The sequence below is a fragment of the Ovis canadensis genome, chromosome 24, assembly GCF_042477335.2.
Source record: "Ovis canadensis isolate MfBH-ARS-UI-01 breed Bighorn chromosome 24, ARS-UI_OviCan_v2, whole genome shotgun sequence".
In the NCBI taxonomy this organism is placed as follows: Eukaryota; Metazoa; Chordata; class Mammalia; order Artiodactyla; family Bovidae; genus Ovis; species Ovis canadensis.
In genome coordinates this window covers 17,719,180-17,742,038 of record NC_091268.1, presented here as the reverse complement: position 1 = coordinate 17,742,038, position 22,859 = coordinate 17,719,180, and the positions used below count along the sequence as shown (strand labels likewise).

General features: G+C 57.9%; 1 protein-coding gene and 1 pseudogene across 3 annotated transcripts; both read right to left on the bottom strand.

Annotated features, from left to right (window-relative positions):
• Window positions 1-314: 314 nt before the first annotated feature.
• On the bottom strand, window positions 315-3,531 carry LOC138429740 (interleukin-32-like; annotated as a pseudogene).
• A 5,642-nt stretch (window positions 3,532-9,173) lies between these two features.
• On the bottom strand, window positions 9,174-20,710 carry MMP25 (matrix metallopeptidase 25). 3 transcript variants are annotated; one of them, XM_069569501.1, is made up of 11 exons: window positions 20,552-20,710; window positions 20,069-20,221; window positions 19,500-19,632; window positions 17,820-17,955; window positions 17,420-17,712; window positions 12,759-12,935; window positions 12,594-12,675; window positions 12,348-12,430; window positions 11,844-11,996; window positions 11,501-11,758; window positions 9,174-11,335 (listed from the first exon to the last, which is right to left on the bottom strand). In XM_069569501.1, exons 2-11 carry the CDS (start codon window positions 20,156-20,158, stop codon window positions 11,067-11,069), a joined length of 1,674 nt encoding a protein of 557 aa, XP_069425602.1. In that variant the 5' UTR covers window positions 20,159-20,221; window positions 20,552-20,710; the 3' UTR covers window positions 9,174-11,066. The 3 variants fall into 3 exon arrangements, with proteins under 3 accessions (XP_069425602.1, XP_069425603.1, XP_069425604.1); XM_069569502.1 differs by having other exon boundaries at window positions 20,322-20,655; XM_069569503.1 differs by lacking the exons at window positions 20,069-20,221; window positions 20,552-20,710 and having other exon boundaries at window positions 17,820-18,160.
• Window positions 20,711-22,859: the final 2,149 nt, after the last annotated feature.

Here is a 22,859-nt window from a genome sequence, read left to right as displayed (position 1 = left end):
GGTCTCTCCTAGGCTTGTAGGCAGCCATCTCCACATCCACACGGCACCCTCTCCAGTATGTATGTGTCTCCTAATCCCCATTTTCATAAGGTCACCAGTTATAATGGATTAGGGCCCACCCCAAGGACCTCGTTTACCTTGATGCCTTGTAAAGACCACCTCCAGATGATGTGGCATTCAGAGGACTTCAGCATGGGAATTTGGGGGCATAGTGTGACTTCTGATATCCTTGAAATGCAACTGGATTTGGAAAGTAGAGGTGTTTCTTGGGCATAGCAGGAAGGGAAAGCTCTGAGCCTGGGTTCAGTGGTTTAGGTGTGGGGAGGACGTCAGGGCTACGGGAGCCCCCACATGTCACTGGGCCTTCTGGATGAGGTGAAGTTCCTCCAGAACCACCTGGGGCTCCTAGACCTGAATGAGGTTTCTGAAGAGCTGCCCCACAGAGGAGCAGAAATCTGTCAGCACTCTCCAGACGGCCTTCACCGCACTGCAGACAGCCTCAAGGCAGGCCGCCGCCTTCTCCTGCAGCCAGGTCAGCACATCCCGACACCTCTGCTGGAGACTCTACAGAATGCCTTGCAACCGCCGCACGGCTCTGGCCTGATGCTCTCTTCCAGACTCTGGACCTCCAGACAGGCAGAGACTGAGGGTTTCTGGATTCTGCGGGGTACTTCCTGCCGTGCTTCCTGAAGCAAGGGACTGGACTCCTATAGGGATTCCTGCAGGAATAGGGGCCTTTCAGGGACCCACCCCGGGCGAGGCACACCCTGGTCCTGACCTGACGGAGGCCTCCCAGACCTTGGGAGGCGCAGGGAGTCAGAAGCCCAGCCCAGCCCAACCCGAACTGCCGGCCTTCAGCCCAACAGCTCCGCAGACGGGAGGACTTGTCCCAGAGACTGGGCCTGGCCCCTCGGTTCCCCTCGAAGAACGAACCCTGGTGCTTGGTTGTACCTGCCTGCAGGTGGTTGGCCTCTGAACCCAGCAGCAGGCCCACGGGGCTCATAGCAGGAAGCTGAGTCCAGGGCTCTGGCCACCATGCGCTGAGTGTGGAGGCTGATGCCCACAAGGCTGCACCGCCTGAGATTTTAGGGACTGCCCTTTTCATCCCCCACTCCAGGGAGCTCTAGCACACGTAGCAGCACCAGGACAAGAGAAACCAGTGGGGAGGGGAAGGAAGGTGCTGAGACAGTGGCTCCAACTCACGGGAAGGTTCTCTTGAATTTTATCTTCCAGGAATTCATAGAAGTCCTCGTTGAGTTTCTCCTGGGAGAGGAAGTGTGCAGTCCGCACTCCTGCCTCGCTTCTGAGATCTGGTCCAAACTGTGGCCTCCCGTCCATCCCGGTGAGTCTGAAGGGAGCCAGGGCCCCAGACCCCATACCCTGGCTGATCCAACTCTTTGAGGACTACCCTTAGCAGGGGGCAAGGTCCAAACTCACCTCCATCTCTGCTAGGGCTGCCTCCATCTGGTGGGAAAAAAACACTGTTTAAAACACCCCCACCCTCTCTCACTTTCACCCTGAATCCAAGCCCCAGCTAGTTCTCATCTCTGCCCAGTCACCCCAATAGCTAATCCTCAACCTGGGGACCATGCTCTGGCATCCCTGCCCTGCCCTCGTTGCCCTGTGGTCTGGAAGCCGCCCTCAGCATCCCTGGGCCTCCATATCTCCTCCCTGTACACTCACCTGCCACACAGGTGTGCGTCTGTCCAGTGTAAGGACTGGGCCCTGAGCTGTGACCCTCGTCATCACCGTGACTGTGAACCCACCCCACCTCCCTTACACTGGGGAGGGTCGGGGGTGGGGCACACTGACCCACCTGTGCTTCTTCTGGTTCATTTCCCATCTTATCACAGAAGTGATCCACGCAGCTGTGCTGTGAACAGAGGTGGACTTGAGTAAAAGAAGCTCGGTTCTTCTCCCTGCTGGGTCCCAAGTGGGCCAGATCATTCTCGGCATCACCCAGCAGAACCCAGGCCTCCCGAGCCCCAGATATTCGTCGGGATTAGTGTCTTACCAGTATGCTCCTCAGAGAAGTCTAGTCACATGGGACTCCCTGTGGAGGTAACAGTGAAACTCAGTTTCTGGTCTTGTAACCACTGAGACCTGTTTTACAGAACCACCCCCCCACCAAGGAGGACTCTTGCCCTGGAATAGGCGGTCCACCTGGTTCCCAGATGCCTAGCCCTGCGTGGTCCCGCTGAAAGCTGACCAGGGAGGAACTGGCGCTGTCCTCTCCTGTCTGAGGCACTAACGGTGATGGTGGCCGGTCTTCCCGACCTCTGACCCTGCAGAGCCCCGGCCCCCCAGACCCTTTCCCTCCAGGCACTTGACTCCATCTCGGAGGTGGGAAGCACCCCACCGACCCCTCGGGAGACTCCACCTAAGGGCGGGAATCTGGCGCTGTCCCCACTGCCCTCCTGGCCCTGCGAGGTCAGTGCGGCTCACAGCACATGCAGGGCTCCCGTCTGCACACCCTGTGTCCAACGCCCCATCCTGTCAGCCCAGAATCACACACGACTGGGCAAGGAAACACCTCGCGGGGCCGTGGGGACACTCTGCTGCCCACATCCACCTCCCACTGGGCCCGGCTGCTCAGCCTGGCTCACCCCGTGATAACCACACCCAGACACCGGTGTGCCATGGCTGAGCCCCTGAGCAGCTGGTCACCCTCAGAACTAGGTAGTTGAGTGGGACAGAGGGCGGAGGCCTCCCCAAAAAATAAGAATAAATTCTGAGCTCAGCATGGCTTCAGCTGTTGATCCAAGCCCTGAGAGAAATGCTTTCAGCTTTTCTCTGAAAATCCTGGCCAGCCAACTAGACCCCACACGCTGCAACCAAGATCCCTCGGAGACAGAAGAAATTCAATAAATAGGAATAAGCATGAGAAGAGCCCGAGGGTGGCTGATTCCTCGGACACTGCAGACGCTCCACGTCCGGCTCCCCCACGAGCATGACGACTCTCATTCCTACACTCAGTCCAAGGGCCATTGCTCCTTCCTCGGTCCCAACACAGGCCCCCACACTGAGCTGCCCCCCAAACCGACCTCCCAGCAGGAGCCCCAGCCCCACAGCCAGGACCTGCTACCTAAGGAAAGGGCTCAGAGCACCAGGAAACTAGAGCGTGTTTGTCAACAATTATGCAGAATTTCAGGCTGGTGACACTGGAGCATTCAACCAGGGTCATTGTGAGACTGGGCGCTTTGATGGCTCAGGTCCCATGTTTTGGCCCTCTGCTTCCCCACTGGGAAGGAAATGGCACCCGCTCCAGTGTCTCTGCCTGGTGAAGCCCATGGACAGGGGAGCCTGGTGGGCTGCAGTTCCCGGGTTCGCAAAGAGTCGCCACTGAGCGACTCACACTTCACTTTCCCCTGCGGCCACCCCAGCGCCCAGGGAAGGTTGGACAGAGGCTGCTGTGCGCAGAGCAGTCAGCAGGGCTGGGGCTGAGTCGGTGGGAGCCGGGACAGGCGGCAACTGAGACCACAGCCCACTCTCCCCTGGTCTCTCGTCGTCACTCACCCTAGCAAAGCACATGGTGGATTAGGGTCCTCCCGCTGGGATCTGGTGCAGGAAGAGTGGGAGGAAAAGTGCTTCAGTGACGCGGGCTCGCCCATCACCCTGGAGGGTCCTCTGCCTGCAGGTCTCCCCACCCCCACACCAGGCTCCCCAGAGCCCCTCACCTGAGATCCTGCAGCCAGAGCTCCAGCTGAGCACTGTCTCGCTGCCTGCTGAGCCCCAGCGACTTAAGAGCCGGCCAGGGAGGGGCGGAGAGGGTGGAGCCCTGCTGGGGGAGGGGGCAGGGTAGGGTTGGTTATATTTGAGACAGGAACTGAGACAGAAATAGAAGCAGAAACAGAGTGGGGAGGGGGCAGTCAGAAGGAGGGGAAGACAGGGAGCCAGAGGTCTGAGGGGTCGGGGCAGGGAGGACATGTCCCTTACACTCAGGGTCCAGGGGTCAGGACCCCTCCTCCGTGATCTGGGTCAGGATCTCTGAGCCCAGCTTGGGCCATACCCCGCCACCATCAGCTGGAGCGAAGGGAGGGACCGTGGAAAGTCCAGACTTGGGATGATAGTTTGAGAAAGCTTTGGGAGGAGCCAACCAGGGCCCAGAAACAGACTGCACCCCACTCCACATCCGGAGAGGCTTCTGTAGCCGCCCTGCCCTCAGGAAGTCATAGGACCTGCAGGGGCCCTGAGGTTGAAACTCTCCCACGGGCCCAGGCATCCAGGGCAGGGGCCGGGCCTGTGTGCCGTACCCACAGGATGTGTCCCTCAGAAGGAGCTGAAGGGAGCCTTGCTGACTGTCTGGGCCCCACTGACCAGGGTCTCCTGAGCCCTGCTCGGGCCCCCAGTCCTCAGTCACCGTGCCAGGGGTCTCCATACCCTGGCCAGCCCCACAGCGCTTGACTCTCACTGCCTGGCCCACCTCCCCTGAGACCACAGCCCCTCACAGCCATGGGCAGGCATCTGTCTTAGAGACCCAGGGCCGCCATAACAAAGAGCCACAGACCCGGGTCTCAGCAACACACATTTACTCTCACAGTGAAGCCTTGAAATTGAGATCAAGGTGTCAGCAGGAAGCGGCTGCTCTGAGAGCCCTGAGGAAGGCATGTGTTCCAGGCTTCTCTCCTAGGCGTGTACACAGCTGTCTCCAGGTCTACATGGCGCCCGCCCTAAACAAGTATCTGTCGCCTAATTCCCCATTTTCAGAGGTCACCAGTCATAAAGGATTAGAGCCCACCCTAAGGACCTCATGCTAACTTGATTCCCTGGAAAGACCCACCTCCAGGTGCTGGTGGTTAGGACTTCACTGGATGCAGTTAGGGGAACACGATTCAGTGTCTAATATCCTTGAAGAGGAACTGGCCTCCTGATGGGCCACCCGTGTGCACCCCATGGGGACAACCTACAAATCCCGCTCCTCAGAAAAAGTCTCTCTTGGGTCCACCAGACCCAGCTGCATCCCCTGCCCGTTAGGAGCCCTTCAGTTGTCTGAAACTCCCTTCCCACACCCAGGAGGTCCAGATCCTTCCCTGAGCCAGCTCAGAACTTCAGGGTGGGAGGGAGACAACAGAGGCGCTCTTGCTTCAGCTGTGGGCTTCCTGGTGGCTCAGAGGGTAGAGAATCCACCAGCAGTGCAGGAGACCTGGGTTCTATCCCTGGGTCGGGAAGATCCCCCTGGAGAAAGGAACCCACTCCACTATCATGGCTCAGAGAATTCCATGGACTGTATCGTCCATGGGGTCACAGAGTCAGACTCGGCTGAGCGCCTTTCACTTGCTGCAGCTGCCTCCCTCATTTCCAGGCCTTATCTCCGGTGACGCGACACTGGGCACCTCCACATCTGTCTCAGGAAGGCCGCCTCATGAAAGGCATTCGTGTCTCACTTGGGCTGAACCCTTTTCTTTATAGAGTTTTAGTGAGATGTAATTCACATATAATACAATTCACCCAGGAAAGTGCCTCATTTAATGCACAGTACTACTCAACCATCACCACCAGCAATATCAGAACACTTTTATCATCTCCAGAAACCATCCTGCACCCCTGAGCCATCTTCCTCCAGGGCCCACCACCAGGCAATCCCTAAGTCTGTTTTTAACTTTTTGAGGTACCACTGGACTATTTCCCGAGGCTTCCCCGGTAGCTCAGCGGTAAAGAATTTGCCTGAAATGTGAGAAAACCGGGTTCAATCTGTGGGTCAGGGAAGATCCCTGGGAGGACGACATGACAACCCATCCCAATCTTCTTGCCTGGAAAACCCCATGGACAGAGGAGCCTGGGGGGCTACCGTCTATGGGGCCATGGAGACAGCATTGAGCGTGCCCGACCACACACAAGGGTGGTATGCTTTCTGGCTCCATGCCCTTATCAGATGAATCATTTGCAAACTTTTGTCCCCATTCTGTGGGTTGTCTTTTTACTTTTCCGGTGTTGCCCTTTGAAATACTAAAGTTTTAAGTGTTTTTATTTTAATAATTTGTATCATTTACTTCCCATTCTTTAAAAAACATAATTCAATGTGATGTGGCATTTTTGTGAAGCAGACGTCATGAAGTCTGAGAGGCTGGAGAAATGTCCATTGTTGCAGTGAAAGGAGCCTTAGATGTCACATGGGACATCCCTCTCTGGGCCCCTCCAACCAACTTCTGGTTGCCCCCCAGCTCATTCTCAGCCACCCTGTCCCCCATCACTGCTGGATTCCAGCCACTTCTGCAAAACGCTGATTCTGGTCTGTCAAGTTCCTGCCACCAAACTTCAGCCTGGCTCCATCACTGCTCCGAGGAAAGGAAGGGTTTTCTCTCCTGTTATTTTTATCATCCTGCTTTGGGGCTGACAAGCTTTTTGAATACAAGTTTCCTCCTCCTCATACTTAGAAGGGTCCTGACAGAGGCCCACATGGCTTCTGGTGCCTTTGAATTCCCAGGTCCCTGGCTGGTTGAAGACCTGGCTGGCATCCTTCTGGTCTGGTCGTGACCACGCTGGGCTCCGTGCCCCTGGGTCAGCTCTGGCAGCACTGTGGGCCCGCTGAGGCTGGTGGCACATTAAGAAAGGGTGGGTATGTGCCTCCACCCATGGGGGTGAACCTCTCTCACCCAGGCCAGCAGCTGGGCTCTGTAAGCACAGGAAGAGGTTAGAGAAATTGCCAGAGACACAGAGAAGCCACAAGACAAAGAGATGCAGCTGCTGGCCCAGCTGGCCCAGGAGGCCCACGCCCCACCCCCACCCCCACCCCCACCCAGCTTGTTCAGATGCAGATTCCTGTCCCCAGACCCCGAGTATAGATTCAGATGAGGACATGGAATCTGCATTCTCAGTTTCCAGGGTCATGCTCTTTTTTTTTTTTTTGCAAGATCAAGCGACTTGAGGGATCTTAGTTCTGAGACTAGAAATTTAACTCAGGCCATGACAGTGAGAGCACCGGATTCTATCCAGTGGACCAGCAGGGAACTCCCTTCCTGGGTCATCCTGTGTGGAATATTCCAGAAGCAGATTTGCAGAGGCACTGGTTTTTAGATCCTGAAATTTGTGATGAGTCTGGGGTGGGAGGCGGTCAATGAGGTGGCTCAGGTTCCACCCACTCATCACCCAGGAACTCTGAGGCAGCAGTGAGCCCAGACTGAGAGGGGACCAGTCAACTGTCTTCCCACCAGCATGAGCTGATGGGAGCCAAGAAGTTCCCAAGAGGCTGTCAGAGGCTCAGGTGTGGAGGAGCTGAGAGGGGTTTCAGGTGCAGGAGGGTGCCCCCCTGAAAGTGGGCAGTTCTGGCTCCAGTGTGCTGACTGGAGAGACGGTGCACGGGGGCCGACTGTGGAGCATCATCTATGTGTGACCGGTGATGTCACCCAGGACTTGGAGCATGGCGATCAGGGGTGTTCTCTGAGCTGATTTGGGGTCCCCAGCTGGTTGAGTGGATTTCACAGAAGCAGGACAGGGTAAGAAACATCTTCAGGGCCCAGAGAGGCAGGCTGGGGTGCAGTGTCCCGGGATGGATGGTGGGCCCCGTCCCTAAAGAATCAAACAGCTTGGCACAGTTGCTGACAGGAGGGGCCTGGGCTGCCTGGCACACAGACTGGGGCCTTCAGGAGGGAATGAAGGTCGTCTGGGAGCTGAGCCCTATGGGGGCCCCTGGATCCAAAGCGAAGTGGCAGGTGTCTCCCTGCCCTGGCCTGCCCACAGGGCTGGTTGCTTACAGCCTGGCCAGCCTCCCCCTGAGACCACAGCCCCTCACAGCCATGGCCTGGCATCTGTCAAGAACCACAGAGCCGGGACTCAGCAACACACATTACGCTCACAGTGGAGCCTCGAAATTGAAATCAAGGCGTCAGCAGGCAGCGGTTGCTTTGAGAGCCCTGAGGAAAGCATGTGTTCCAGGCTTCTCTCCTAGGCGTGTAGTTGGCTGTCTCCAGGTCTACATGGTGCCCTCCCTAGAGAAGTATCTGTCTCCTAATTCCCCATTTTCATAAAGTCACCAGTCCTAATGGATTAGGGCCCACTCTAAGAACCTCATGCTAACTTGATTCCTTGTAAAGACCCACCCCCAGGTGCTGGTAGTTAGGACTTCACTGTGTGAATTTAGGGGAACACGATTCAGTGTCTAATATCCTTGAAGAGGAACTGGCCTCCTGATGGGCCACCCGTGTGTACCCCATGGGGACAACCTACAAATCCCGCTCCTCAGGGAAAGTCTCTCCTGGGTCCACCAGACCCCAGCTGCATCCCCTGCCCCTTAGGAGCCCTTCAGTTGTCTGAAACTCCCTTCCCACACCCAGAGGTCCAGATCCTTCCCTGAGCCAGCTCAGAACTCCAGGGCGGGAGGGAGACAACAGAACCGCTCTTGCTTCAGCTGCAGACTTCCCTGGTGGCTCAGAGGGTAGAGAATCTGCCTGCAATGCAAGGCGTCCTGGGTTCGATCCCTGGGTCGGGAAGATCCCCCTGGAGAAAGGAACCCACTCCACTATCATGGCCCGGAGAATTCCACAGACTGCATCGGCCATGGGGTCACAGAGTCAGACATGGCTGAGCGGCTTACTAGTTTCAGCCACACGCCTCATTTCCAGGCCTTATCTCCATCTATCTCAGGAAGGCCACCTCCTGAAAGGCATTTCATGTCTCACTGTGGGATGAACCATTTTCTTTATAGAGTTTTAGTGAGGTGTAATTCACATATCATATAATTCACCCAGGAAAGTGCCTCATTTAATGCACAGTACTACTCAACCATCACCACCAGCAATATCAGAACACTTTTATCATCTCCAGAAACCATCCTGCACCCCTGAGCCATCTTCCTCCAGGGCCCACCCCAGGCAATCCCTAAGTCTGTTTTTAACTTTTTGAGGTACCACTGGACTATTTCCCGAGGCTTCCCCGGTAGCTCAGCGGTAAAGAATTTGCCTGAAATGTGAGAAAACCGGGTTCAATCTGTGGGTCAGGGAAGATCCCCGGGAGGACGACATGACAACCCATCCCAATCTTCTTGCCCAACCCCATGGACAGAGGAGCCGGGGGGCTACAGTCTATGGGGCCATGGAGAGAGCATTGAGCGTGCCCGACCACACACAAGGGTGGTATGCTTTCTGGCTCCATGCCCTTATCAGATGAATCATTTGCAAACTTTTGTCCCCATTCTGTGGGTTGTCTTTTTACTTTTCCGGTGTTGCCCTTTGAAATACTAAAGTTTTAAGTGTTTTTATTTTAATAATTTGCATCATTTTCCATTCTTTAAAAAACATATTTCAATATGATGTGGCATTTTTGTTAGACTTCATGAAGTCTGAGAGGCTGGAGAAATGTCCATTGTCGCAGTGAAAGGAGCCTCAGATGTCACGGGACATCCCTCTCTGGACCCCTCCAACCCACTTTTGGTTGCCCCCCAGCTCATTCTCACCCACCCTGACACCCATCAATGCCAGATTCCAGCCTCATCTGTAAAACCGTGATTCGGGTCTGTCACGTTCCTGCCACCAAACTTCACCTTGGGGCTCCATCACTGCTCCGAGGAAAGGAAGGGTTTTCTCTCCTGTTATTTTTATTGTCCTGTTTCAGGGCTGATAAGCCTTTTGAATACAAGTTTCCTCCTCCTCATACTTAGAAAGGGTCCTGACAGAGGCCCAGATGGCTTCTGGTGCCTTTCAATTCCCAGGTCCCTGGCTGGTTGAAGACACCTGGCTGTCATCCTCCTCTGGTTGTGATCTCACTGGGCTCCATGCCCCTGGGTCAGCTCTGGGCAGCACTGTGGGCCCGCTGAGGCTGGTGGCACATTAAGAAAGGGTGGGTATGTGCCTCCACCCATGGGGGTGACCCTCTCTCACCCAGGCCATGAGTGGGCTCTGTAAACACAGGAAGAGGGTGGCCCCTGGGTGGAGAACATGGAGGGGACACACAAGTCAGAAACCAGGGAAGGCAGCTGCCGGCCCTGGTCCCTTGCAGATCGGAGCCACCCCCCCACCCCCCCACCCCCGCCATCCCCACATCAACCACCCAGTTTGTTCAAATGCAGATTCCTGGCTCCAGACCCAGAGTGAGGATTCACAGTGAAGACATCGAATCTGCATTTTTAAAGTTCCCTAGGTAATTCTTTTTCTTGGATCACACCGATCGGCTTGAAGGATCTTAGTTCTGGGACTCGAAATTTAACTCAGGCCATGACAGTGAGAGCACCAGATTCTAACCAGGGGACCACCAGGCAACTCCCTTCCTGGGTCATCCTGTGTGGAATATTCCAGAAGCAGAGTTGCAGAGGCACTCATTTAGATCCTAAATTCAGTGGGGAGTGGGTCATTGAGGTGGCTCAGGTTCCACCCACTTGTCACTCAGGAGCACTGAGGAGGCAGTGACCCCAGGCCGAGAGGGGACCAGTCCACTGTCTTCCCACCAGCATCGAGCTGATGGGAGCCAAGGGATTCTGGAGGGGGCGGCAGAGGCTCAGGTGTGGAGGTGGGAGAGGTGTTTTAGGAGCAGGAGGGTGTCATACTGAATGTGGCCGGCTCTGGTACCAGCATGCTGAGCAACCAAGGATGGCCACAGGGGCCATCTGAGGAGCATCACCCACGTGTGAACCATGGATGTCACCCTGGACTTGGGACACATGCTCAGGGGTGGTCTCAGAGCTGGGTTTGGGACCCCACCAATGTGCTTCGATTGGCACTTCATGGAGGCAGGACAGGATGAGAAACATTAGAGCAGAGGCTGGAGAGCAGGCTCAGCTGGCAGTGGGCAGTGGGGCTGTCCTATAAAGAGCCAAGCACTTGGGACAGCTGCTGTCGGCAGGCGGGGCTGGGCAGCAAGAATTCAGCTGCCTGAGCTCCCGGAAAGGCCAGATGACAGGGAAAACGAGAGTCCTGCGGGGTCATGGCCAGGGGCAGGGGAGGAAGGCCCAGGAGGCCGCACTCGGGGGCGTTCAGTGCCAGGGCCAGCCCTGTGTCTCTGCCCTCCTGGACTTAGCTCCCCGGACATCCCCAGCTGCATCCTGCCTGAGCCCCGCCCCTGGGACAGACTTCCCACAGCCACAACCCGCGGGGGCCCCGTGGGCAATCCACTCCCTTCCGCGCAGCCGCAGGTCCCCCTCAGGGGGAGGCCAGGCCCCCCACCAGCAGGGACAGAAGAGGCAGGAGGGGCACCGAAGGCCGCCCTGCAGCCTGACTGATCCCGCACTGACAGTCGCAGTCTCCGGGCTTAAGGGTCCCTCTGGGGGTTCTGGGTGCCCGAGGGCCCACACTGGGGGCGGGGCAGTCCAGGAACTTGGGACCCATCGGCTGGGGGGAGTCCGGCTCGGCCTTGATGCTGCCCTTGGGGAAGCGCCAATAGTGGACGCCCTTGAAGAAGTAGGTGTCACCTGCGGGGAGGGAGGAGATGTTGGAGGGGCTGGTCCACGCCTGCCCACCCTCCAAACCCCTCTCTCCGCACCGCTTCTCCCCCCACCCCGGGCTCTGCAGGCCCTACCACCCCACGGCCCCTGGGCCCCCATCGCCCGGCCCCCCAGGAGCGCGAGCTCTCCCACCCGTGTTGCTGACGGTGACATCGTCGGGGGCCGGCGGCGCGCCCTCCCAGAGGCTCAGGTCGCGCGGGTAGCCGGGGTCCGGGCGCGCCGCCGCCTCGTCGTACCGCCAGTACAGCCGCCCCCGGATCAGGTAGGTCTTCCCGTTGAGCGGCCAGGAGAACACGGCGTCCACCTCCTCCCCGGGGGGCAGCCCCAGCTCGGTGAGCGGGCGCGCGGCGCCCTCTAGCAGCCGGTCCTGGAACGACCAGAACTGCGGGCCTGCGGGCGGGGCGGGGGCCGGTGAGCCGCGCTGCGCATGCCCCGCGCTAGCCGCCTCCTCCCCGCACACCGGGATCCGACTGACCGCTGAAGAGGAGGATCCGGCCGTCCCGGTGCCGGGCGTAGGCGGCCTGAATCACCTTCACCTCGGCCGGCAGCCCCTCCCAGAAGCGGTGGAGCCGGGCGGGCCGAGGCGATACCAGCTGTCCTGAGGGCTGGAGACGCCAGAACCAGGGGCCTGGTTTGGGGGACGAGTGTGGGGAGGAAGAAGGCGTGGGTTATGGGCGTGAGATGAGCCGGCAGGTCACCCCTCTGGACACCCATCCGCTACCCCGCACCCCCCACGCCTGCCGGGGTGTGGCTGGGACACAGTGGTGGGTTTCCCCTCCCACCGCTGGGGGCGGGGCAGGGCGCAAGTCCATCCAAAATCAAGGCTGCAGGGGCTCTAGGGTGACCGGCTGGGCCAGGAGTTTCCCATTTGGGGCACTGAAAGTCCGGCATCCCTGCGACCCTCGGGGCCCCGGCGGCGGGTCACTCTAAGTGGGTGTGAAGCCAGCTGCATGGGGTCGGGGAGATGGAAGTCACTTACCTTTGAAGAAGAAAGTTTCGCCTCGGATGTTGGCGATGGCGTCAAAATTGCCATCACATCGATCAGGGAGGGGTTGTGAGGGGCTGGGGAGGAAAAGAGAGGTGAGCGTAGAGGAGGGGCGGGGTCCCGCTCCTTTTATTTAACCTTGACTACATCCTACAAGGCAGAGACTCTCACCTGCCCATCTCGAAGAGGACCCTGAGGTTAGGAAGTGCATCCAAAGCCTCCTACCTGGAGAGGACTCACCTGTCCGGCGGCAGGGCAGGGGGCGGGGGAGGAGCCAGGGGCTTCCGCGTGGGCTTGTCATATGGGGTTTGGGGTGCTCTGCCTGTGGAGAGAGTGTTACAGGCCTGGGTCCCCTGACGCCACTGCAGAGGCCACCGGGGACGAGCACCCAGCCGCCGCCGGTACCGTAGAGCTGCTGCAGGCCTTCTCGGTCGTCCTGGGACAGGTGGTACTCGGCGGGGTTGCCCACTGGGCCCTGGTAAAAGGGCCTCATGATGGAGTCCGGCGCTGAGGAGTGGCCCAGGCCCAGGGCGTGACCAAACTCATGGACTGCCACCGCAAACAGGTCCGTGCCCTCGCCATCTGGGGAGGAAGGGAGAGTGCGCTGGGGCCGGGCCCCACCCCCAGCCCTAGCGCCCCCAGGAGGCCCCGGAGAAAGGGGCCTTCTGGTGGACGCAAACAGCCAGGAGGCGCTCCGAGGTGGCCGTGGCCGCCTCTGCGCAGACCCCCTCCCTGAGCCATCTTTTCCCTCCTCTGTGGGAGCACGTTTGGTAGATCGTCTCCTGTAGCCTGGTTTGGCAGTGCTACACACCGGGGGGATGGAAACAGTGTGGCAGGGGGTCTAGGTCAGGCAACTAGATCCCGCGGGCTGCAGCTGAGAGTCTGCAGGCTGCAAGATCCCGAGGGCCGCAAGGAAGACCTGGCACAGCCAAACGCATAAATGAATATTCTTTGGAAAAAAAAAAAGGAAACATTCTAGAGGAAGCAGGATCCTCTGGGGGTGTGGTTCTCTAGAGGGAGCCCCAGCTCTGGGGAAACTCCCTTCTCACAGCTCCAGAGGCCCAGCCCCTCTGCACCATTCTCACTCCCACCCACAGGGAAGGTAGGTCAGACTCCATGGCCCCCTCTCCCTCCCTCCATCCCCACCAAGCTAGTGCCCAGGACCCCCAGTCCTCTATTTCCGCTCCATCTCTCCCTCCCACAGCCTCCACCCCCCACCCCTGCAGCCTGCATCTCTCAGAAGCTCTAGCAGGCACTCTCCAACCACAGCCCACTGACCGTGGTGCCCAACCTCTCTGACCACAGGAGGCTTTTCCCTGGGGACCCAGCCCAGGCGCCAGGACCAAGCTGTCTCCATGCTCCCAGCTGCTGGCTGAACCCCAGCTCATTGATTCCTGAGCCAGTGAGAAGCTAAGAAGGCACAGAGACAGCAAGAGAAAAAAGTGGCGCCCCCCGCCACCCCCAGGTTGATCTACCGTCATGGAAATCTCCAACTAGAGTGAGCAGTGGTGAAAATGCAATGATGGGAAGTAACCTGGTAAACTGAAAAGCAAATTTCTCTCCACCCGTCCAGGCCACTGAGTGAGAATCTAAGGACAAGATGAGTGAGTCATAAGCAGAGCAGCAAAGGCTTGTCCTCCGTTACTTCTACCTCCTACCCTCATTTTACAGGTGAGGAAACTGAGGCACAGAGCGGTCAAGTTACATGACAGAGCCGGAACCCTGGCTGGGCTGTCCTGCTTCTCAGCAGTGGTTTCAGATGTCTTAGTCAAACTCATAAGGACTGCTGAATTCCCACGTTGAGTGTGGCTTTTCTCAATATGCGCTGAGAGCTTTTTCTAAGAAACTGGATGGAGGACACTTGGTGTCTTAATCAGGTAGATCTTTTTTCCTATTTTACCACCTGCCCCCCGCAGCGTCCTTGCCTCTCCTCTGGCCACACCCCTTCCTTGCACCCTTATCACGCTATTCAGCTAGGGAAATTACACAACCATGCAGATTCAGCTGGGGGAGGCTGGTTGGCTGTCGTCTATGGGGTCACACAGAGTCGGACACAACTGAAGCAACTTAGCGGCAGCGGCAGATCCAGCTGCAGAGACTCCGCTCGTCTCTGGGGGTCCTCTGTACCTCCCCTCACCCTCACCCATGGCCTCAGCGGGCAGCTCCTTTGCTCCCCCCATTCACCCTCAAACCCAGACTCAAAGCCCCTCCAGATGCTACCCAGTCCCAGCCCCAGCCCGCAACTCTTCGATGACAAATTTCCTGTTTCATCAAGACAGGCTGCTTGTGTCATCGGCAAGCTTCTGTGCATGGGGCACAGAGCTTCATCCCCTCGCAGCTCATCTGCCTCTTGCCCTGCCCTGGGAGAGATCCTTGCCTCACTCACCTCCTCCAGGACAACGACAAAGCCCCACCCATCCGTTCATCTCTGCCTTCCTGCATGCCTGCATCCATGTATCCCTCCATCCACCCACGTGTCCGTTCATCAGCTCATTGATCCATCCGTTAATCCACGATCCACGCACTCATCCCCCACCTCTTTCTATTAGCTTATCCACTCTCCCTGGGTCTTCAAGACTCCCTCATCCTAGGACACCCCCTGGACCTGTCTGCCCACCATCCACACCCCGCTTACCCCCAGCAAGCTCTCTGGTCAGCGGTCTGAACTCAGCCTTCTGTTGCTCAGCTCCTCTCATGCCTCTGTGGTCTGGATTCTCCCTCCACCCACCAAGCCATTGGGCACTAAGGTCACTTTGTCCCCACAGGGCAAGATCCAACCATAAGTAACTTACTGGATGACTTGAAGCCCTGCTCACTGCTGCCCACTTCCTCCTTCGCTTGTCTTCCTAATCACCTTTCAACCTAGTTTTTCTCCATTTGCTTTCATCCCTCCCCCACCCCTCCGCCTGCCCCGCTCCCCTTAACTGTGAGACTTCCCCACCTCTGAACTTGGTCTTCACATTCCACCTTCTCCTGGAACCTGACCCCCCAGGTACCACCAACTCTCAAATGTGCTGGAAGACCCAGATCATAGTGGCCGATAGTGAACAGTGTGCTAAGGGCTGTAGGTGAATTACTCGTTTCATCTGCAAGCCCGTGGGACCAGTACATACTATTATCCCCATTCCTCAGGTGAGGAAACTGAGCCCACTGAGGCCAAGTAACTGGCACACGCAGCAGCAGGCGGAGGAACCCTGAATTGAGTTCAGCTTCAACCCCAAGTTCTTAAATGCTGTTACACAGCCTCCCTGCAGCGGATCTGTGTCTGCTATCCCCACCTCACCTAAGTCCCTCTGCAGAGCCTGAGGACCCATCCCCAGCAAATGGCTCTCCCTCCTGGCCCAGCCTCCCCCAGCAGTTGCAAGGATGGGGAGTGGGAGAGCTGGGCCCCCTACCTCCAGGCAGAACCAACCCTGGGGCACTATTTACGTTCCAGAGAGTTCCCTGTGGGGTCAGGCTCTTCTCCAGCTGAGACCACATCCTAGCTTAGCTTCTCCCCCTTCCCTCCCCGACACGTCTCTCCTGCTTTCCTTTCCCCTGAGAACGTGCCCCCCAAAACTGCTTGCAGAAGAATTTTCCTCTTGCGCTCCAGTTCTGGGAAACCTGACTTAAGCTGGAGGGATCCAAATTCTAGCACAAGATACTAGACCATCAACGCACCACCTGCACCGACTCAGCACTGCAAACACAAGCCCCGACCCGAACTCACCTGCCTTCCCCAGCCTGCTCCTCCTCCCCGCCCTCTTCTCACCTGCATTAATGGGACACCATCCTCCAGGGCCTTTGAGCCAGAAACCTGGCTGGTACCCGGCCATCCTCACCCCCTTTGCTTCCGAATCCAATCAGATCCCAATCTCTGTCCATCCTGATGGACTCCCCTCTGAGCTGCCACTGCCCTCCGCACCCACCCCCTCTTACCTGGACCCCCAGCTACCTCCCTGCCTCCCCGTCCCCATCTTGACGCCCACGGCAGCCAGCAGTATCTCTGGAATGCAAAACCTTCCACAGCTCCCACTGCCTTTGGAATTCGATTGTCCAGACCCCACCACGTGTCCTCCCAGACCCCTCTCATCATATGAGACTGGCCCTCCATCCTCTCTGGTCTGCTCCCAACAGCACGTGTGTGCCTTCCAGCCCCGAATATCCCAGGCCGTTCCTCACCCCTGGACCCCCACCTCTGACTCCTCTGGCCTCAGTGAGCTCACTGGCTTGTGCTTTATGTGTCCCTTCCCATCCCCACCCTGGTACTCCAGGAGAGTGGGCCCTGGGTACTAGTTGGCACACATTGTCTACATGTGAAACAAACAAAGTCACCGCTTCCAGGAAGTCCCCGTCCCTTCAGCCAGCTTTCGTGTGAGCACCCCCAGGCTTAAGGACTTCCTCTGTTGTGATTCCGCGTAATTGTGACACCCTGTGTAGCAACTGCCAGTTACTCTTCTGACTCAGCTACTGGCAGACCGTGTTCTTGCCCTTTTGAGTCCTCAGCCTCAACTTGGACTTCCCCTCTGTGATGGGTAATTTTCTGTGTCAACTTGGCCAGACTAGGGTGCCCCAATGCCTGATCAAGCACTAGTCAAGATGTTGTCGTGGAGGTTATTTTATCAGCATGAATAACATCTATAAGCCACGGTAAGTAGAGCAGATTATCCTCCACAGTGTGGGCGGGGCCCATCTAATCAGTTGAAGGCATTAAAAACCAAAACTGAGGTTTCCTGGAGAAAAAAAAAATTCTGCCCAAAGACTGCAACATGGAAAGCCTGCCTGGGTTTCCAGCTGGCTTGCTCTGCAAATACTGGACTGAAAATTGCACCATCAAGTCTCCTAAATTTCCAACTTGCAGGCCTGCCCTACAGATTTTGGAGCTCACCAGGCTCTGCAATTCTTTGAGCCAGTTCCTTAGAGTAAATCACTTTCTCCGCACACAAGTACACACACCCATCCTACTGGTTCTGTTTCTCTGGAGAAGCCCAACTGATACAGCCTCCATTGGTAAATGTAATATAAACGTCATTCTTAAGGACAGGTGGTTCTGGACAGGGGACCTCTCAGAAGAGGGGAGATGGTACCTTTTGACCCAAAAGTCCAGGTCTCCTCATCATCGAAGTGCGTGTCCCCAGAGATGGGGTGCTCCCCTGGGAAGAAGGCGTGGGCCAGGGTGCCCCCCTGCCCGTCGAAGGGGTAGCTGTCCTGGTGATAGGCCTGGGCAAAGTCGATGAGGATGTCAGGCTCCGTGGGCCCCTGCGAACCCACCTCCTGGAACCTGAGGTCTGACTCGGCGCCCCAGGTGGTCAGGGCATGGTGCATGAGGGTCCGCACCGTCTCCTGGCTCAGCGCGGAGCTCTGGGGGAAGGAGTTGACCCTGGAAAGAGGAGGGCCGAGTGAGGGGCTCTGAGGAGAATGGGTAGACACATGAAGCTGGGGCCCAGAGGGCAGCCCCAGGGTGGTCGAGAGGGCGCCAGGACTGACCTCCACGTCAGTGTCCGCTTCTTCCACACGCTGCCGCTCAGAGCGTACCGGCGCCGCCGCCTCACCAGCCCCGCCGCCCCCAGCACGTCGGGCAGCGAGCAGCGGGGTTTATGCATCGTGGCCACCGTCACCGGGTCTGCAGGAGGTTGCGGCAGACGGGGGATCAGCAGCAGGCGTGAGCTAGCATCCTCCATGGGCAAACTGAGTCTCCAAGAGCTCCAGACACTTGCTCACAAAGGCCCCACAGCTTGCACTGGGAGCCGGGCTGTCTGATTCTGAACACCAGCTTGTACCAAACTATGGCACTGCCCTCTGGGTACGATTACCCTCCACACCTGGCCCTGGATGGACGCAAGAGTCTCAGGCCAGGATATGGGTGGCCCGCTTCCCTGAGTCCTGGCAGCTGGACTCTAGAGAAAGAACCCTGGGGGTGCCGGGAGAACGCCTCTCTTAAAGGTTGGAAGCCCCTGGGAGGCTAGCTCCCGAGTCCCCATCACATCCAGGTCAAGTTCAAAGTCCCCGGGCCAGTCAGGTCTCTGGAATCCCACTCCCCAGTTCAGCTCCATTCCCAGCAGTCCTCTCGGCTCCATGTGAAGGTCCAACCTCATCTTGTCATTTGAGGTGGCGAGGAGCAACTAAGCACATCCTGGGACCAGAAGGTTCTACCTCCCTCGCATCTGGACAGGACCCCGCTGCTTCCCTCTTCCTCTCATTTAACCCAATGGAGGAGCCTCTCAGCTCTGTCTCTGAAATACACATTCTGGATTCACTGGTTCTCATCACATCCTTGCCTGAACACTGGTCTCTGTGCTCCCCACTCTCCATTCTCCACCAGTAAGCAGTAAATAAACGTCGTTCAGTTGTGTCCGACTCTTAGCCTACCAGGTTCCTCCGTCCATGGGATTTTCCAGGCAAGAATACTGGAGTGGGGTGTCACTGCCTTCTCCAGGAGATCTTCCCAACCCAGGGATCGAACCCAGGTCTCCCGCATTGTAGGCAGACACTTTACCGTCTGAGGCACCGGGGAAGTCCAGTAAGCAGAGGAAACTCTAAACTGTAAATGAGGTCTCCTTGCCTCCCTCCTTCAAACCCTCTCAGCGATTCTTATCACTTTTGAAATCAAACCAAAACACCCTTCCTGGTCCCTAATCAGGCTCTTGTTTAGCTCTGCAGTCCACCTTTCATCACAGGCATGCAAGCCTGTGTCTGCCACAGGGCCTTTGCACCGGCCTGCGAGATCGCCTCCCACATCTCCCCATGGTTGTTTTGCCCTCTTTGTGTCCTAGGAATTCTTCATGTCACATGAGCTCCTCCCGGCTCACGTGACCTATTTCAGAGGGGCCTGCCCTGCCCGACCAGCCCCTGAGGATCATTAGCATTTTATTTTCTTCAGAACACTCATCACTGTTCTTGCTCTGTGCCTCTCTCCCTCTAGAACGTAGGCTCCATGTGAGTGGGGACCTCCTCTACCTCGTTCACCACTATACCAGTGGAGCCTGGAATGACCTCACATGTCAGTTCATCGGGAAGAGATTCCTGATAAATATTTACTGAAACAGGAATGTCTTAGCACCTCCAGGGTTGGGACCTGAGGTCAGCATGTTCACAGCCCTGGTGATTCAGCTACATGCAGATGTTTAGACCCTGCAGTTGGTGGGGACAGGGCTGGGGGCCACCTACCCAGGACGCCTGTCTCCGGCAGGCCAGCAAACCTCTGCATGACCTTGATCGCATCCCGCAGTTTTGCAGGGCTCTGCAGCTGGGCCTGGGCAGGGTGAGGGGGCGGCAAGTAGCCATAGCGGGTCAGCCAGTCCTAGACCAGAGGTGGGAACAGGGGAAGCAGAAAGGCTCCTGGAAGGACTCTCCCATCCAACCACCATCCTGGAAGCCTCACCACTCACCAAGCACGGCCAGCCCCGGGAACGTCTACTCCCTACCTCAAGGTCCAGGCCCTCCAGCCCCGGCTTTGCTAGTGCTCATCTGTTGCCAAGAGTGCCCACCTCTCCACCCCAACCCTTTTTCAGATTTCCAAATTCTGGCCCTCAGCCTCCTGAGGAATCCAAGAATTCGGGTCCCCAGTCTCCACCCTCGGTCACGAATCCAAGGATTCCGGTGCCCAGTCTCTATCCTCGGTCACTCTTTGGACATTTGGAAAGCGTCCCCAGCCTTCTCTGAACCCAGAAGTCCAGGCCCCGGCTCCCCTCTCTCAGCTCTGTTGCAGAACGGAGCCGGCGGACCCCTGCACTCACCACGCCCAGGCTCACGTCCTGCGCCGAGGGCTCCCGGGCGCGCGCGAGCGGCTGCAGCAGCGGGAGCAGCAAGACCAGGAGCCGGAGCATGGCGCTCTCCTCCCCAGTGGCTGGCTGGGCTCCCGGGGACCTGCCCCGCGCCGCCCTGGAGATCTGGGGAGGAGGTCGGGGGCCCGGAGAGGCTCAGGGGACCTGGCACCGCGTACGAGAAGCGGACGAGGGGGTGAAAAGGTGGCGTGCGGGGATCTGGGACCTTGGGAGGTACGATGCGGGGGGTACTGGGGCGTCCAGGCGAGGGCCGGGAAGGTTGAGAGGGCACGGGCTCCGGGTCAGCGGCGCGGGCTCCTGGGGGTGCGCACAGGTCCGGTCGGCGCCGACCGCCTGTTGTCCGGACAGGAGCCGCTAGCCCGGCGGGGACGGGCGGGGCGGGGCGGGACGGGGCGGGGCGGGCGGAGACGGCGCGGCTGGGAGCCAGGGCCCAACCTTCCGTCGTCGGTGATGGCTAAAGACCCCACCGGATCCAGGGCCTCCCCGAGGGCTTCAGAGGGCCCGGCCGCAAGTTTCTCTTCCCAGATCCCTGCTCCAATGGGACTCTCCGGAGGGCCGCTCGCTTCTGCTTTCTCAGATCCGCGCCGCCGGGCCCGGGGGAGGGGCGGCTCGGGGCCCTCCCCTCCCCCCACCGCCCTTCCTGGAGACCCCAGGGCGCGCGGCGGGGCTTAGGCTGGGGGATTTCCGGGCAGCGGGCGGCTGGGCTGCCACCCCCTCAACGGGGCCGCGTCACGCCCCCCGCGCATCCTTGCCGGCCCCGCACTTCCCCCACCCCGCCCCCCGCCGCCCGGGTGTGCGCGCCTGCGGCTGCCTGTGGTCCCTGAATTAATTCCCCTAACCACGTGGGCTGCGAGGGTCTCTGCTTCCCACGCCGAGGTCCTAGCGTCTCTAGATCCCAGACCCGGGGACTACCTTGGGGCAGGTACTGGGCTTTTAAAATCCTCGTAAGGCTTCCCAGGTGGCTCAGTGGTAAAGAATACGCCTGCTAATGCGGGAGACTCAGGTTTGATCCCTGCGTCGGGAGGATCCCCCGGAGAAGGAAATGGCAACCCACTCTACTATTCTTGCCTGGGAAATGCCTTGGACAGAGGAGCCTGGCGGGCTACAGTCCATAGGGTCCCAAAGACTCGGTCACCACTTAGAGACTAAACGACATCCTCGCAGGAGCTGGAGCGCCTGTGGCAGGTCGGTCGGAGCGCAGCGTGGAGGAGGGGGCGAATGGGAAGAGACCCGGGCGGCAGAGCCGCCGCTCACGCCCGCGGGGAGCCGGGTGCTGGGAGGCCGAGCAGCTGGAAAAAGATGAGGAGGAAGCGGGGGTGGACTTCCTGTCGGGGGAGGCGGTCTGCAGAGCTGGGCCGCGATGGGACCCCCGTGTGCGTTTTAAACAAAATAAACAGTGAGCAGGATTAGCAAGGTAGAGATGCAAATGAAAACATCAAGATCCTGTGCCGAGCCGCTGGGGCTGCAAGAACAAACCACCACAGACCAGGAGGCCTGAACAGCAGTTTATTTCCTTACTTCTGGAGGCAAAGGTGTTTTTCCCAAGGCTTCTCACCTTGCAGGTGGCTCAGTGGTCCTTCCTCTGCCCAGGCAACCCTGGTGTCTCTGTGTCCATATCCCCGCTTCTCATAGACACCAGTCACGCTGGTCGAGGGCCCACCCCAACGGCCTCATTTTACCTTAATTGCCTTTTTATAGTCCTGTCTCCAAATGCAGTCACATTTTGAGGGGCTGGAGGTTAGGACTTCAACCTATGAATTTAGGGACACAGCTCGGTCCATATTGGATCCCCGTGTGCAATGAAAACGTCCCCTCCTCCTCCTCCTGGGTCTCCTTTGCTCTCACACACGGCCACACTCACAACACTTCTGACACCAGATGTGTGGGGTTTCTTCCCATGTCAGGCAGTTCTGTGTGACACCAGCCAGGGTGTCCTTCAATTCGGACCATAGCTAGAGTTATCTAAGATCCCACAGGTTAAGAGTTCAGGCCTGCAAAGCTGCTCCCCGCTTCAGATGCAGGCAGGAGGTCTGCAGGTCACCCTAGGTCAGCCAAGTTGGCTGCAAGTCAGAGGTTCACATGCCTTCCCCCTCCGTGGATTCAGTTATTTGTTAGACCAGCTCACAGAACTCAGGGAAACACTGGGATTTTCCTGGTGGTCCAGTGGCTCAGACTGTGCTCCCAGTGCAAGGGGCCCAGGGTTCTACCCTTGGTCAGAGAATGAGATCCTGAATGCCGCAACTAAAGATCCCACGGGCTGCAACTAGTGCAGCCAAATAAACCCCCCCAAAAAACAATATGTAACTTGAAAGACACTGTCGTGTCACAGAATTCCACGCAGTCAGCAATCACCCCCATCCGTAGCCAGGGTGAGGTTGCAGTCTTCCATCTGATCTTGTCAGGTTCCAAAAGCAAGAGTAGTCTTGGAACAAATGGCTTCACCCTTCCGGGCATCTGGTTGTAATTGAGCTAAGAGATAATATCATCTCTTGCTCTGAGCCTCTTTCAAGGCGTTAATGTAATACTGGCTTTCCCTCATGACATAATTAATTTATCTTTACTCTTAGCTCCTGTTCCGCCTTCTCTATACAGATCCTGTTCCGCTTTCTCTGCATTGATTCCCCAAAGGCTTCCACCTTTGGAAGGGACATTAGGTTGGGCTACTGTCCTGGTCCAGACTGCAGGCAGCGATGCTAGTCCAGTCGGTGTCTCCCTCCTTGGCCCACAGAGGCTGTGGTCACAC

Coding starts and splice junctions, on each gene's coding strand:
- MMP25 (XM_069569501.1), bottom strand. CDS start 20,158: ATGCTCCGGCTCCTGGTCTTGCTGCTCCCGCTGCTGCAGCCGCTCGCG. Junction 11,759..11,843: donor CCGGATCCTCCTCTTCAGCG/GTCAGTCGGATC, acceptor CCCCGCCCGCAG/GCCCGCAGTTCTGGTCGTTC. Junction 11,336..11,500: donor TGTCACCGTCAGCAACACGG/GTGGGAGAGCTC, acceptor CCCTCCCCGCAG/GTGACACCTACTTCTTCAAG.